General features: G+C 38.8%; 1 protein-coding gene across 10 annotated transcripts in view; it reads left to right on the top strand.

The window, feature by feature from the left end:
* LTBP1 (latent transforming growth factor beta binding protein 1) overlaps positions 1–15,292 on the top strand; it is a 348,164-nt gene that overhangs the window by 241,040 nt on the left and 91,832 nt on the right. For 9 of the 10 annotated variants that reach the window (XM_033124736.1, XM_033124740.1, XM_033124734.1 and 6 more), the window contains 4 exons: positions 3,202–3,327; positions 4,703–4,828; positions 5,252–5,374; positions 8,874–8,993. In XM_033124736.1, coding sequence (XP_032980627.1) covers positions 3,202–3,327; positions 4,703–4,828; positions 5,252–5,374; positions 8,874–8,993 — 495 coding nt within the window. The remainder of the gene's footprint in view (positions 1–3,201; positions 3,328–4,702; positions 4,829–5,251; positions 5,375–8,873; positions 8,994–15,292) is intronic. The other variant, XM_033124737.1, reaches the window with a different exon arrangement.

Genomic DNA, 15,292 nt, shown 5'->3' with positions numbered 1-15,292 from the left:
CCAAATTCTAAATGGACTCTAGCGAAAGAAACTGAATAAGGTCCTTGACTCAGTGAAGGTGAAGTTGTTTCAGGGGGCGCATATGGTAGCAAAGGGTAGGGTGGTCCTGAGAACCCCAGAGCATGTGACGGGTTTTATGAAAGACACATGGAAGAGTCCAGTGGGAGCTTTCTCTAGGAAACCAAGCACGCTAAAGGAGACAAGACACTACCATTATCTAGTACCCCAGAGACCAGTGCTTCTTGTGTGAGTCTTTGCGATATTTCTAGGGCTTATGTCGACACAGTCCTCTCAAAGAAATGTATGTTTTGACATAAACTGATCCATTCTCAGGATCACAGGTTCACATACCATGTTTCTCCACAAATAAGACCGGGTCTTATGTTAATTTTTGCTCCAAAAGATGCATTAGAGCTGATGGTCCAGCTAGGTCTTATTTTCGGGAAAATACGGTACCTATTTGTTAGTGACCTTTTCGAAAAATAAAAGGCATGATGTGTTTCCCCTAAAAAAAAGTGGAAAAAGCCAAAAGCTTTTCATATTTTTCAAGACAATACCCCCAGTGTTCACCTTCTGTGTAATAATATGTGCTGCAGAATGAAAATCTAACAGAAAAGTAGGGAAAATATGGGAGGAGGCAGTGGGAGACATGCTTTAAAAGTTTTGAGGTATGAGACCAATAATTTATTTTTACCTTAAAAAATAGTGTTAATTTTTTGATGACTTAATGAAGAGAAAGCAGGCAGAGGTGTTTTGAAGGTGTAATGACTCTTCTTTCTACCTAGAAGGGTGGAGCTCTGCCTAGCATATGTATGAACGGGGGATCTCTGAGGTCAAACCAATGAAAGTTACATTAATTAATCACTTGGGTAAAAAAAATGGGACTCAAGTAGAAATCAAGTATATTTTAGAAATCAAGTATGTTTTAGTTAACGTTCCTTCATTCCTTTGATGTATCTCTTAGTACCCTCTAGTGGTGTCAGAGTAACATTTTTTTATATATGTTAGTTCTTTGCCAACTGGGATCAACATTTAAAAGCTGCATCTTCATAGACTTGTTAATCTATGAGGAAATCTGCCAAAGATCCTCAAACATGCCTCATAAATATAATTTCAACCTCATAGGTTCTATGTAAGATACTGGATTGGAAGAAAAGGGCATTATTATTCATTTCATTTCCTAAAACTAATTCTTAAGAATTTCTTCTATCTTAGAGCTGACTTAAGAAACTATTTAAATATGTTGGCAAACTATGGCAGAGGAATGTGCCTTATTTGAATTAAGCATCACATATGTTTGAAGATTTTTATTTACACACGTAAAAATTCCATCCTTAATATGTTTGAAAAGTGACAAATACTTGGGAACCAACAATTTCGTATGTGTGGGGGATGGCACAGTGAGTACTGATCAAGCATTTCATGAAAACCTCAGATTTTAATAGCGGTGATGTAAATCATCCAGTGTGTTAGCCTTTTGAATTATTTTATTTTTATATAACTTTATATTATACTGAGCATAAACAAATCCATTGTTCTGAAAGTGAATTAGCATAAATAGGCTCACTAAAGATACCAGTAATTTGTAAATGTGTCGTTTTCTCATAGATCCAATGATTTTGTGTAGACTATGGTAGCTGTGTATTTATATGCTTTCTTTTAAAGTTTAGCAACTTTTCAAATGACTTGCATCATGGTCTTAAAGTCACAGCACAGTGAGTAGCACTTGATGAGAAATGAAGAATGTGGTTTGGGTTTTGGAGAGCAACTTCAACTCCAATGCAGGGCATTTCCATAGTGAATCTTTGCTAAGGCACCGTTTTTCACATCCTTGCTCTGCAGAATGCATAGTAGGTGATTGGTGACAGTGGCACACCTGTTTTTCTTCTCATTCAAATAACAGAACCCTCTAACAAAGCTCTGCTTTAGCTTGTCATACTCAAGGCCCCTATCTTCTTACACTGGGCCACTTGGGCTCTTCCACGACAGCACGTGTTTTAAGCATTGTTTACTATGTGATGACAATGAGATAATAGCTATTGTTGTAAATGTGCTGTTTCTTCGTTATATATCCTTAAATGACTTCAACAGGAACAGTAGTAATGATGATGATAATGGCTGACTTTTATGGAGCATATATAATGTGCCCGGCGTTGGTCTGCATGCATTCTTTAAGTTACCTCCTTTGAAGCTGACAGTCTGAAGTTGGTGCTTTGATTATTCCCATTTTACACATGCAGAAAAGGGAGGCATAGGTTGTTTGAGTAACTTGCCTAAGAAAGGATAGCAAGATATGTACCTGTACTTGTCTCCAAGACTGCACTCCTGACCACTGCTATACCATGAGACCTCCTTGTAAAGGTCATGGAAAACAGACGATTTTAGGGCAGTAATTCATCTCAGAAAGCCACTTTTGAGTCCTCGGGTCTTTTCGGTGATTAAGCTCCTTTTGCCGGCCGTAACCCACCAGACTCCAACGACCCCGCTTCTATCACAGAGTCTGTCTGTGAGTGAAGTGAGGACTCTGGGTTGATGTGCTCAGGCTTTAGAGAAGAGGCAGGTCTCAACCAGGAATCGGTAGAGGAGTAAGGGAGGAATTTAGCAGATAAGATTTGGAAGAAGATTCTACTTTACCAGTATAAATAATATACGCTCATGTTGGAAGTGACAGATGAAGAGTAAAGTTACCCCCAGAAGTTTTGCTTTGATTAGAAGTGGTAGATCTTTCTTAAGAATTAATGAGAAATTTTGGAGGAGGTTGGACCTCGTTGTTGGAACTTGAATTTGGCCTGCTAAATGAATAGAAAGTTACTGCATATTTCTTATCAGGACACATCTTATGAAGACTCAAAATCCATTATCTAAGATGAACTGGGATGGATAGAAACTCATTGATAGACCATCTTGGGAGTTAGGAAGAAGTGATCATCTTACAACTTCCAACGTGGCCTCGTTCTGTGTTTCCACCCACTCTAGTTCATCATTGAGTTGTTTCATTGGAATTATTGATGACCTTGGGTGGGCCTACCAAAACAATTATAAAGTAATCAAATGAATTGATACTTGATTTTAGAGGTCAATCTTTGTTTTCTAATTGCATAGCTGGCAATAAGCTAATTGGGAAACACAAATGGTTTACAAGTAGCAGTGAAATCTTTATGTTTATACCTGTTGTCTCCCCCACATTTATTTATTTTAAAGAAATCAATGAATGTACTGTGAACCCTGACATCTGTGGAGCAGGACACTGCATTAACTTGCCGGTGAGGTATACCTGCATATGCTATGAGGGCTACAAGTTCAGCGAGCAACACAGGAAGTGTATTGGTAAGAGACACTTTTGACAGATGAAATTATTAAATATCAAACATTTGCATATTAAGAACATTTTTTCTATAATTATGGGGAAATGTTGTTGTGTTTAATATTTTAAAATTTTTATTCCTGAGCTAAGGGTGTTCAAAAAGTTGTTCACTAAACTCCTGGGATGCTCTTACCTCTTGGTTCAGTACTGCCTGCTACCTTGCCAAGTATAATACAGTTACATAAAAGTGAAATAATTTCCAAAAGTTTTTCAGGTAACGTATATAAAATAGCTCTAGAAATAGGTACCTATAAACATTTATTTAGCAAAACCAAGTTAATATATACTGCAGTAAAGAATTATATTCATCCACATGGATAAAATCCAATTTCTAATAGGGATTTCTAAATTGAAAATCGATATATGCTGACACAAAGCTATTAATGAATTTATAAACAAGGGACCTAATCTGTGCTTCTTTGGAAAATCCCAGGAAGAGGGGTAATGGTGTTCGGTGAATCATTTTATTGTGTTAACACTAAATTTACTTTTTAGAAACTAGGGGTTGTAAGGTGAATACCGTGTTTCCCCGAAAATAAGAACTAGCTGGACAATCAGATCTAATGCGTCTTTTGGAGCAAAAAATAATATAAGACCTGTTCTTACCTTATGTTATATAAGACCCGGTCTTATATAAAATAAGACCGGGTCTTACATTAATCTTTGCTCCAAAAGACGCAATAGAGCTGATTATCCAGGTAGGTCTTATTTTCGGGGAACTATGATATAAAGCAACAAAGGCATGTAGCTACTTAATAGGACTTTAATATGCTACATGCACTTAAACAACATGTGTGACTTTTGCTGTTTGGTTTTGTGTATATCTGTGGAGCGTATGGGTCGTCCACTTCATAATATGGCTATTTCTCTTTCATTTGCTCATATTGTATACACTATTCGAACCCTAAAGTAAAGAGTTGACTAGGGCAATCATAACAATCTAGTTAGCTCCACCTGTGTACACAGTGGAAGCGTCCCTTTCATGGCACCTCTGACTGTCCCTACTCTGCCGTCCTGGCAGTTGCACAGCAAACTGCAGCACTTAGATGACTCCAGTTATCAGGCAGGTCCTTCTGTGTGGACCTGAAATCTGTCTCTTTGAAACACCAATATCATGGTTGTAGTTTCAGCTTTTGAAACACTGCACAATACGTATTCCCTCTTCCCAGTAATAGCTTTTCAAGTATTTGAGGAAAACAGTCATGTCTCCTTTGACTGTTTTCCTCATCCATAAAGGTGTGTGGGACACGAAATAGTATGCTGGTATTTCATGAACAGGAAGACTGAGAATTTCATGCTACAGTACACTAATCCTTTCATCCGTAATTTTGTTAACAGATATTGACGAATGCACTCAGGTCCAACACCTCTGCTCCCAGGGACGCTGTGAAAACACTGAGGGAAGTTTCTTGTGTATTTGCCCAGCAGGATTTATGGCCAGTGAGGAGGGTACTAACTGCATAGGTAATGGCAGTGTTCTTCCTGATGAATAAATTTCCAGGTCCAGGTTTTTACCTCCCCTATGATCCCATCAGTTCCATGCTTATACAGACAACCCAGAATTTTTTTTTTTTTTTACAAACACCTGCTATGACATAGTAACCTGCGAGATACTGAAAGATATAAAAATATAATTTTTTTCTCCAACACTTTGGAATGAAGAGTGTCCGAGTGTGTCCAGAGACCAGAGGCGGTAAATGTGTCTTTTGGATCCCACAATATACAAAACCTCGCAATTTTGAAGCATGTCGAACAAACCAAAGAGACTATAGATAGCAGTAGGAATCCGTTACTTCATTCTTAAATTCTGACTCACCTGGGAGATGTGAGAGGTTTGGAATTATATTTGGGAGAATAAAACTCGGCAATGTTTTCTGCTTCCTGTAGATGTTGACGAGTGCCTGAGGCCAGATGTGTGTGGGGAAGGGCATTGCATCAACACTGTGGGGGCCTTCCGGTGCAAATACTGTGACAGCGGGTACCGCATGACTCCGCGAGGACACTGTGAGGGTGAGTCTGCTGAGAGAACAGGGAGACTGGACCCCCTTCTGAGTGCTGAGTAAACAAGACTGTGAAATGCAGGGCTGGGTCGGGGGGCGCGAGTCTGGTCAGCCCCTACTCTGGTTCTTCCTCTCCTTTTCTTAGTCTGTGATGGCACTTGCTCATCCAAGCTCTTCCCGCCTTCTGGATTCACAGCCTCTTGGTCTCACTTCCATGGCTCTTATTTTCCATCTTCATGCTCTTTCTTACCCACTTCAGTATCTTCCTTCCCTGGTATTTCGAGTGAAATCATTTTAGAGCAACTAATTGCAGAGTTAGTACAAACCCAAACTTAATTTCAGCATCTGGGGACATGGTGCAGATGGAACCACTGCTGATTTTCACTTTTTGACCTTTTCACCTTGTTACGTTCCTTTGTCTCAACTTCTTTCTTTTACGTATGTTCTGGAACTTGCTTGCCGACTCTCGACAGGAACAGTGTCTGACCAACTCCAGGTCAAATTCAAATGGTGCTAGATAAAATTTCTTTATTTTGACCCCAGCAATGAGTTCTCCCTCATTATAAAAATGTTTTGAAGAGTTTTTGTAGCATGGCCAAATGATTAGCTATTTAATATTTCTGCTCAATGTTTGTATCCAAGTTACACACAGGTTCTTTTGGAAACCAACATCGTACTTTTTTAATAATTATTTTCAGGATTAAACTTCTGCTTAAATCCTGCCATGGAAATGTGAAGGAAAAGAGCAGGGGTCTCTGAGTACGTTTTCGAGGAGCCTGGATGTAGGGCTCGTATTGGTTCTGTGGGGTTCCCTGCCTGGCTGTCTAAGGATCAGCCTCTTTTCTAATATGGCTGGGCTTTGAGAGTGAAGGAGGGACACACTCGTTGGGGCAGGCTGCTCTCAGCTGTCCGTTGGCTTCTGCATGTTGGTTTTCTTCACAGTTCTAATGACCCAAGCCTGGAGGGAGAGCTAATTTGACGTTTTTTGGCAGGCTGTACCTGCCTCTCCTGTTGGCCTCTTGCCTTGGCCCCTTTGGTTCTAATCTAGAAAGAAGTGGGAGTGGTTTATGTTACTGCATCTCTGACCAACTCAGATCAGAATGGAGCTCTCAGCTCTCTCCTCACAGCCGAGGGCCATGGTACAGTGCAAATGGGACATGTCTCCAGTCATCTCTTCCAGAGACCTGTCCCTCTGCTCCGGAGAGGCAGCATAGACACAGAAGAGACACAGGAGCTATGGCATCAGCTCGCGACCCCCACATTTCGTGACTATATGCCTTGGAGCCAGTTACTTAGCCCCTTTGAAACTTAGTTCTTCATCTGTACAGTGGGAACCATGAAGTTAACTCTTAAGGTTGTTGTGAAAATAACTGTGTTTGCAGTAGCTCATATGGTGTCTGCTACCTTATTAGTTCTCAAAAAGTGTTAATTTCTTTAAACTTCCCCCTTCCATGACTCCTTTTGTTTTTGTATAGATCTTTTCAGTACATCCATATTTTGGGGAGTATTTTGACAGAGAGAGAGAGAGAGAGAGAGAGAGAGAGAGAGAGAGAGAGAGATTATCTGACAAGCATTTATGTGCAAAGCAACATTTTCCCAAAGAGATCAAATACGGATCCTTCAGTTCTACATACAATCTCAGGATGGGAAGATAAGATAGTAACTAATATCTATAGCATAAGGATAGAAAGTGGAAAGGAGTAGAAAAGAAATTCGAAAATTAAATAGAAAACAGGGGACTATTCAGTAATATTCAATGCATGCAAATTATTTCACAGAAATATTACCAGGTTTCCATGAGTAAATAATACATAATTCTATTACTATGAAAAGGCTTGAAAAGAAGAAGGAGCCAAATAACATAGCTGTTTTCTAATTTCATCATGGACCACAACCAAAGGTCCCCGGGCTTCTGGCTCACTGAAGGTTTTCTCAGCTGTCACTAACAGAGTTGCTTTCAAACAGCGCCAGTCTCCACGGAGCCTATTGTAGTTTTATAGACATTATCTCATGCCTCCTTACTTTGTTCTGTTAAGATATTACCAGTCAGGTAGGCCTTACTGTGTAGATGGAGGAACAGCAAACAGAGGTGAGAGCCGTGGGAAGTTCAAAGATGTTATCTTGTGTTCCTCAACACTGCACCTTATTTACCAGACCAGCCTATCTCAGTGACCTTCTCTGACTTAGCAGTTGTAGTTCTATTTTAAAAAAATATCCAATCCAGAGAATAATGTAATGCTGTTTGGAAAATGAAACTGGCAAGCATCATCTATTTTGTAGAACAAGAAGTCCCAGAACATCTGACCTAAAAAAAAAGGAAAGGGAAAAAACACACAAAAAAACCATGTGTGTCATTGTCTATTGGCAAGAATTTTTCACTGATAGGAAAGAAATGACAATGCTGACAATGCTGAAAAACATCTTTTCACACACATGTAGTCATCTATAATGGGAGATAATTTTTGAGAATTAACCAGAATGAAGACATCAAATGCCCATGCATGTTCAGTGTATTCGTCAAATATTTCTTTCACTTTTCAGCTTATGTCCCGAAAAATCTCTTTATATTTAAAGTGTGATTAGAGGTCCTGTAAATGTTTTATAATGGGACACTTAGAAATGGAATCCACTTACTTAAATGCAAAATCCAACTCCAGAAAAACACTTATTTCAAATGGGGCCAGTATCCAAAGTATTACCACTCATTTTCAATTGTTGACCCATCTGTCCTATATTTTACATTTTACATTTTCCCCATTTCTTAAAAGTGCCTAAAGCTATTTGAGTAATTATCTTTGCCATAGTCCCAACCATATTTAAGGCATTGTTTTTCCTCACATTGAAAAGAACAATGATTAATACCTTCACTTAACTGTGAATGTGAAAAGTAAGGTGTAGTTTTACCAGAAAATATTATCATATGATCACATATCACCATGTTTTCTGGAAAATCTTAGAGGTATGTGATGAATTTATTCTCTCCTAATGTTTTATTTTTTTCCCCCACCTCCAAGGAATTCCTATCATATGAGAGGTTTTAAATTATTCAAACCCAAGATGTCCTTGGGCCCATGAAGCCAAAGTGAGGATTTTCTTAGAGCATCAAGTGTCTATAGAGACACCCTCTAGCCAGATGGATATATGGCTTCCTCCCTCTCATCCCCTTTCCTTGTACTTCTTTCTGGCAAACTGTGCTATTACTTGAAAGGTTTGATTCTATTACTTGAAAGCGGCCCCGGAGAAGTCGGCCAGCTCCCATAGTGGAGAGGTCTCACGCTGCGAGTTGGAGAATTAGGGTCAAGTTCTTCCTTGGAACATGTGTGTTTCAACGGAGGTATACTTGCCCACGCATCATCACTGTGTATCTAAGTACAGACCCAGTGTGTCTTTCAGCCAATTATTGTTTACCCTACCAGATAGAACCTGCATTTTTCCACCTTTATCACTGAAGTAAGTTTTTGCTTTGCATCCTGATAAATTGTCCAAGACCTAGCTTTTGGATTTTTCAGATATTGATGAATGTTTGATTCCGAGTACTTGTCCAGATGAGCAGTGCGTGAATTCTCCTGGATCTTACCAGTGTGTTCCCTGTACAGAAGGATTCCGAGGATGGAATGGGCAGTGTCTTGGTAGGTATTGAATGTTATCATCATAGTTTTATTTCTTCTGTCTAGCCTGTTTTCTAACAGAGTGGTGTAATACCAAGTGAGCCCTCTTTCAAAATGAATACATATATATATATATATATATATATATATATGGAATGTAACAAACATATTATTCTGACACAACTTCAAAGAAAAGTTCTAAGTAACTTTTAACCATGGAGAAAATAAGGAAATGAATTGGCATGAAGGATGTGAGATTTTACATGCGACAAATAATTCTGATTGAAACAAATTGTTATCTCAATATGATAAATAACCAAAACCAAAGAAAGTAATCGCCACAGGGAGGAGAAAGTTGGAAAGCAAAATGCTTAAAAAGCAAGAAAAGGCATAAAAAGAAGCTACCACAGACTAAATAGAATTAGGAAACATACACAAACTTGTAGCAGAAGTAGGAAATGTAGAAAGAGAAATCCTGACTGATTGCTCATGCCCTTCATATTCATATATATTGATTTAAATATTTAGTAAGTATTTAGTACCGACATTAGGCACTGAGATAAGTGGTAACTTTGCTTTTGGTCTCATTTCCTGTGCTCTAGTTAGCTTTCCCTCTTAATGGTTTTCCTTGGTGTTTCTGTCTGCCATATGATCTGTTCCTTAAAAGTTAAACTCTTCCACTCCATGCCAGACTCTGACAATGCGAGTTAAGCTTTTCATTCACTCATTCCTTCTATCCTTCCCCCCAGAAATGATGAAGAACTTACTGTATATACCCAGAGTTGTACTGAGTGCTGGGATACTATAAGGGAACAAAAAAAGTACCTTCCTCATGGAACCTGCTATCTAGTGGGGGAGGTTGATACTCATTCAGACATCTCTTAAATCAATGCAAATGCACAAATCAGACAAGTGCTAGCAAGGGGGCTTCTGTGGTGTTACAGGAACACACGACAGAATGAGTTGCCTGCAGGAGAATTCATGAGTTGAGTTTTTTACCTGGGGAAGGGGATGGGAGGGAGACCATTTGGACAGAGGACACAGTATATGTAGGGGGCTCGTAGAAAGAAGAAGCAGTTCGTGCTCCAGCAACCGAAAAGCCAGTGTGGCTAAAGAACAGGGATCAAGGGAAGATTTGCTGCAAGATGAGCGGGCAGACCATGCCAGACCCTCTCAGTCCTGTTAAAAGTGTTGGCCCAGTACTACATCTCTGGGAAGACATTTAGGTATTTTAGAGAGGGTGGAATAGGTAGGCTTGGCAAAGGCACTCCCAATTTCAAAGCTGTGCCCTCACCACCAGGCAGCACGAGCTAAGCCTCTGTAGCTGGTGTAGGTGGTCCCGTGCCCTGAACCTCATGCCCATCTGCAAGAGTCGCTATCAATGGAGTTGTGAGATGTTGACCTTTGGGGAGAAGAAAAGACTTTCGTTAATTGTGTATTTGATAAGAATTTGTTCATGTAGTTAGTGCTGATCAGAAAGTGCATTTGGTTTCAATTTCCCCATTTGGCCTAAACTTTATAGTTGTCTATGAAGGTTCCATTGGTGTTCTCATTTTCACACACTGATGCATATTATAATCCAAGAACAGAGCCTGAACTTTACCTTAGATAACTAAAATGCACAATAGAGGTACGAACATAGCCCTGATTCATGAACTTACTAATGGAATGTGACTGACCAAAGTGGCAAGTGATTACTCTTCAATATAAATGCGTTTATCTCGATTGGGTAATAATAATAAATGACCTCTTATACCTAGATGTAGGCAATCAATCTAATTGTGACTGCTTTGTTCCAGTTGAGGACAGGAACACAGCACCTCATTTAGAAGTCATTTCACTTTGCCAACCAGATTAGTAGAATCATAAGCAGAAATATTAGGTCACTGTGTTACTCAACCAAAGTCACACACTTAGCCACTTGTTCCAAGCAATAGCTTTCGTTTTTGCATTCCTAGGGTCATGCATTTCCTATTAAAATGAGGCACTGTACTTTTTCCTTCTGCTCTGTAAAATGTTAGGCTCTGTGTAATCTATAGCTGAAGTTTCTCTTCTGTGATGTAATTGCAGTTCCATCCTTGCTCAATTGGACTTGCTCTCGTCTAAATTTCTCATGAGGGCTTTTGCAGATTACACCAAAATGGATTTTCCGTCTTAATTTTTTTACGGTGGTAGAGCTTTCAAATGTTGAAAAAGTTGAGTGTGACAGAAAACAGATAGATATTGCAACATGCCTCTTTGCTCACACTGAGCAAATGAATGGACTGGATTTCTTGTGAAACTCTGACAATGCTCATGAATACCCATCTATATCTTTTTGTTTTTGTTCCTTTATCCATTTGAGTTCTCACCTTTGTACTTCTCATACCCAAAGATTCTTTCCAGAAGGTGCAGTCCTTACTTCAGCTTGTTTTTGAGTTGAGCTCATGGGTAACACAACTTGACATACAGTTAGTTATTCATTCATGTAACAGTTGAGGGCCTACTATGAGCCAGGCATTTTTCTAGACTCTGGGGAGTGAGAGTGAACAAAATAAATTCCTTCCCCTCATTGCACTTATATTCTAGAGCTCACATGAGGCTTACAAATAAACAAGCAAGCAAGTAAAGTATATGGTGTGTCAGATGTGACGAGTGCCACGAAGGAAATAAAAGCAATGTAAGGGAGAGTAGGGAGTGTTACAGATTCCGTGGTGGTCAGAGAGAAATTATGTACAAGGTGTTCCTTGCTAATCATGCTATTTGTTTTGTCTCTAACAGTTATTTGTGACTAGTGGCACTTTATATCCTTTTAGTCCAGGTAATTTAGGATACGTCGATGAGACTTGTTTTTGTCCAACCTTTAAGGTATGAGAACATTAAAGATATTTTTTTAAATTTCCCACATCTCACTGTTTGAAGACAAGTCCTACACTTGGCACAGGTTAGTTGTCATCTATAGAGATAATTGCCACCTCACAGGGCTGTTCTAGACTCTGTGTCTCAGTATCCTTCTTTTTCTGACACTATCCTCTGACTGACTGCATATTTTAAAATTAGGTAATTAAACTTGTACAGTGTTTCATATAATAGTACTTTCATTTGGCAGTATAGTTATTTTATTTTTCATTTTTACACTCGTCTAGTTTAAGAGCCAATTTGGCTCCTTTTTCCTGTGAAATGGTTTAATTAGGAATTAAGATTTGCTATTTCGACCCTTGTATTTCTTCAAGGACTTGATGCCAGTTACACTTTCTGCTTCTTTTGCGAACTAAATGGTGAACTTGCCGAGACCGTTAATGGCCTCTTTGTCTTTGTGCCCTGTAAGCTGGATCTTACTGACGGATGCGGCTCCTTGATTTATGAATTAGAACAGAAATTGTTTGGGGCAGAGACAGGTAAAATGTCAGCAGGTGTTGTCACTAGGAACACACTAGTTCAGGGCGTGCGATCCTTCATTCTCAATAGTTTATTGTCCACTTTCAAAATATCTATCCTGTAGTACTTTCTGGAAACTCTTGTTGGCTCCTCTGTTAATGTAGCTTCTTCTTTCAAGTTGTGGATTTTGGTCCTCTCTTGAGAGCCACGTTCATCATTCAACACTGTATTCCTTGGACCTCTTATTCAGCCTGGAGTTGTTGCCCATCCAATCCCTGTCTCTGCTGACTGTTTCATCATCCTGGGTTCTGTCTACGTCCAACTGGCTTCTTAAACCAGGATTTTTCTTGAGGGAAGCCAGCTTGTCAGGTACTCAATTTACAGGATTCTCTTGACTCATGGAGAACTAGCCTGACTCCAACCTGACTAGAACCATCCCCCAAAGAAAATTCTCTAATGGTTGTTTAGAGGTACTTTGAGTAACTCTGATATAACGATCATAGTTCCTTGAATTTAGATAGATTTTGGGCCATGTGACCTCTCTGAAGATTAGTTTTAATATCTGTAAAATGGGAACTGAAATATTTTCTGCGTAGGTTTTATTGTCAGAATTTGATATGCAATATAAATCATCTAGCAAGGTGTCTGACATAAGGAAGGATCCAATAAATGTTATAACCAACCTTCTTCTCCCCCTTTTACCATCCTTGTCCTGAAATACAAGAAATGCAGTGATAACTGATACCTCTTTAAGTAAATTACATGTCGAATTTCTCTGTGTAACTACCTTCTCTTTGGCTTTCTCTAAGTTCCTGTCATACAGATTTTAACTCGCCCTATATCATAGTTTTCACTTACAAATAGGAGTTATCTTCAATCTTCCAGTTTCCTTTTAACTTCGGAGCATTTCTGGTTAGTTGGAATATACTTCTTGAGGATTGTAATGCTTCTCTGTAGGATCATTGATCATGCCTAACGAATGTTTCAGTTTCTGCAATACTTCCATTTCCTTTCTTTCACTTCTTTTTTTTTTTCTTTTTGCTCACCTTCACAAGACAAACTGTTTACCACCTGGTGGGTGTATGCAGCTAGCCATTTTTTTTTTAAGCCAGCTTTATTGAGATGTAACCACACATCCTACAATTTACCTGTTTAAAGTGTACAACTCTGGTTTTTAGTATAGTCACAGTGTCGTACAACCATCACCACAATCAATTGTAGAACATTTTCATCACCCCCTATAAAAACTCTGTAAGTTTATTTTTAATTTTATTTTTTTGTGTGCTTTAGAAAAAGCTGTTTTTTTAAATTAGTTTCAGGTGTACGAAACAATGTAATAGTTAGACATTTATCATTTATATCCCTCACACAGTGATAACCCCTTTCTCCCCCAATCTACTACCCATCTGATATCGCATACAGCCGTTACATTTCCACTGCCTCTATTCCTAATGCTGTACTCCACTTTATTTTTTATACATTTTCTTTTTATTATTATTAGTTTCAGGTGCACAAGACAAAGTAATACTTAGACATTTATCATTTATATCCCTCCCACTGTGTGAACCCCCCTTCCCCAATGTACTCCACTTCTTGTAACTGTATCACAAGATGGCCATGGGGATACGAAAGTCAGGTTGGAGAATGTAATTGGTAATGTTGTAAAGATTTTGTAGGGTATCTGATAGACGCTTGTCTCATTAGGGAGACCACCTCAGGGATGAGGTAGATGCCTGATCACTGCACTGTACACCTGAAGCTGAAGCTGAACAATAATGAATGTAAACTATAATTTTATATATGTAGTCCTTTTTAAGGGGACTTTATTGTCTTGCTTTACTGTCTGTGACAGACCATGTGACTCAGGAACACAAATTTCTGAAATTTTGATCAGAGTAATCTATTGTCAGCCTGCAATTAAGTTAATGATGACTTTGTGACTCCCATTTACGTTTTCTAAATGTACTAGGTCTTAGGCATTTGAACAATATGTATCATTCAATCCACTTGGCAACTGGTTAAGCCACAGTCTTAACCAAAACCAGGCTCAGAGAACTTGCAGAATAAACATGGTGAGCCCATTGTTCTAGGAGCTTCTTTCACACTAGGATTTATTTTCAAATTTTAAGATTCATCATTAACCTTATGAAGTATATGAATACTCCATATCTGACAATTAAGTTCGCGAACTCATCCTAGAAAAAGTGCTACATACCTCATTGCTGAGTATCACTACAGTCACCTTCGAAGTACTCCCCTTGGGAAGCTATGCACCGACGCCAGCACCTAGTCTACCTTTCAAAGCAGTTTTGGAACTCTTTCTGGAATGGCCAACAGCGCTATCATTGAATTAGCTTTGATGTTCTGAGTGTCATCAAAATGTCTTCTTTTCAATATTTCCTTTATCTTCGGGTAAAGAAAGAAGTCATTGGGGGCCAGATCAGGTGAGTAGGGAGGGTGTTCCAATATAGTTATTTGTTTACTGGCTAAAAACTCCCTCAAGGACAGTGCAGTATGAGCTTGTGCATTGTCATGATGCAAGAGCCATGAATTGTTGGCAAAAAGTTCAGGTCATCTTACTTTTTCATGCATCCTTTTCAGCACTTCCAAATAGTAAACTTAGTTAACTGTTTGTCCAGTTGGTACAAATTCATCATGAATAACCCCTCTGACATCAAAAAAGGTTAGCAACATCGTTGCAACAAGTTGGCGAACTTAATTGTCAGACCTTGTATTCATAGACTTATCTGAAATGAGACTTTTCTCTAGATTTTTTTTTTTGTATATAAGATGGCAGCTGAGCTCAACACCTACCTTTTACAGATGTTATAAAATGTGCAAACATCAGACGTGTCCCTAAATTATTATATGCTAATTATATTCTAATCAGTCAATAAGTTGTTATTGAGCACCTACCTATATGTCTGCTAGATGCCAGGGAAGATAAAAAAGCAAAAAAGAGC

Source organism: Rhinolophus ferrumequinum, chromosome 13 (assembly GCF_004115265.2).
Source record: "Rhinolophus ferrumequinum isolate MPI-CBG mRhiFer1 chromosome 13, mRhiFer1_v1.p, whole genome shotgun sequence".
NCBI classification, from domain to species: Eukaryota; Metazoa; Chordata; class Mammalia; order Chiroptera; family Rhinolophidae; genus Rhinolophus; species Rhinolophus ferrumequinum.
Note: the sequence above shows the minus strand (reverse complement) of the source record. Positions and strands in the feature narration are given on the sequence as shown.